General features: G+C 61.8%; 1 protein-coding gene across 1 annotated transcript in view; it reads left to right on the top strand.

Annotated features, from left to right (window-relative positions):
- Positions 1-1,215, top strand: part of SLC22A23 (solute carrier family 22, member 23) — a 133,253-nt gene that overhangs the window by 35,674 nt on the left and 96,364 nt on the right. The window contains exon 3 of the mRNA XM_012734159.1: positions 904-1,007. Within this exon, the coding sequence (XP_012589613.1) occupies positions 904-1,007 (104 nt within the window). The remainder of the gene's footprint in view (positions 1-903; positions 1,008-1,215) is intronic.

The raw sequence follows: 1,215 nt of genomic DNA, 5'->3' as shown, positions 1-1,215 counted from the left end.
CCCTGCCCTCCCCTCCCCTCCCCCCCAAGCCTGTTCCTGGTTTCTGGTTCCAGAACTCCTGTTCTGGCAGCCCCCCTCAAGAACCCATCCCTGGCCTCACCTGCTCCTGCCTCCGCAGCTCCCTGAGCAGCCAGAGCCAGGGCTGGCGCTAAGCCTTACCATACCTTACCTTACCTGCCGGTCACCCCACCAGGAGGGGGTCACCCCACCAGGAGGGGGCACCGGGCTCAGCCTTCCCAGCGTCACCAGCAAGACCCCACTGGTCTGCCCCTCAGCTGGGGCGCTGTGTCCCCCGTGCAGGACAGGACTTGGGCTCCTCTCCTGCTTCCGCTGGGGGTGGGGGGGCACACCCAAAACTCCTCGTAAACGGCTAAACAGGGGTCTCACCGCGGCGGCCGAGCTCCAGGGGCGCTGGCGCCTCCAGAGTGAAGGCGGGGGAGGCCCCGGGCGGTAGACACAGGCCGGAGAAGGATGTTCGCGCTGTTTTTTCAGCGTTTACCGGCGACTATTTTTAAGTCAACTTAGGAAGTTTGGGGAGTGGGGGGATGGAGACACAGAAGTTGTTGTTGATTTCCTTCCGTTTTTATGAATCCCCTTGTCAAAGAAGAAACTGGGGCTGCTGCCAGCTCTGCCGGGAAGAGGGGGCTGGAGAGCGGGGACCCCCGGCTTCCTTGGCTGCCCCCCATCTCTTGGGCCACTTTCGTACCCTGTCCTGGTCTGAATGTCACGCTGCTTTTGTGGGCTCATTTCTCATCGCTGGATTTTCAGAATCTTGACAAAGTCTGGGTGGAGGGGCCCGACGCCCCAGCCAGGGGGTCTCCACCGTGACTGTTTGCCTGAGCCTGCTGCGCCCCGCATCTGTGGATGTTTCTCTCTGACTTGCTGCTCTTGGTCTCTCTCCAGTGGGATCTCGTGTGTGACAATGCCTGGAAGGTCCACATCGCTAAGTTCTCCTTACTGGTCGGATTAATCTTTGGCTACCTAATTACTGGATGCATTGCTGACTGGTGAGTACCTGCCTGCCCCCCTCGCCCCTTGGGGCGCTGTGGGGAGTTGCTAGCTGGAGAGGAGGGGCCTCCCGCTTCCCTTAGGCGGCCTGGTCTCTGCTGGGGGGTGGCGTGAGAGCCGGAAGCCCGAGTGGTCCCCAGAGCTAGGAGGACTAAGAAGGGGGGTTCCAACTCCCAGGGCGCCTGCTATCCACACATGCAGCGGGGG

This window comes from Condylura cristata, unplaced genomic scaffold, assembly GCF_000260355.1.
Source record: "Condylura cristata isolate star-nosed mole 26May11 unplaced genomic scaffold, ConCri1.0 scaffold00048, whole genome shotgun sequence".
NCBI classification, from domain to species: domain Eukaryota; kingdom Metazoa; phylum Chordata; class Mammalia; order Eulipotyphla; family Talpidae; genus Condylura; species Condylura cristata.
This window is presented reverse-complemented; position numbering and strand designations above follow the sequence as displayed.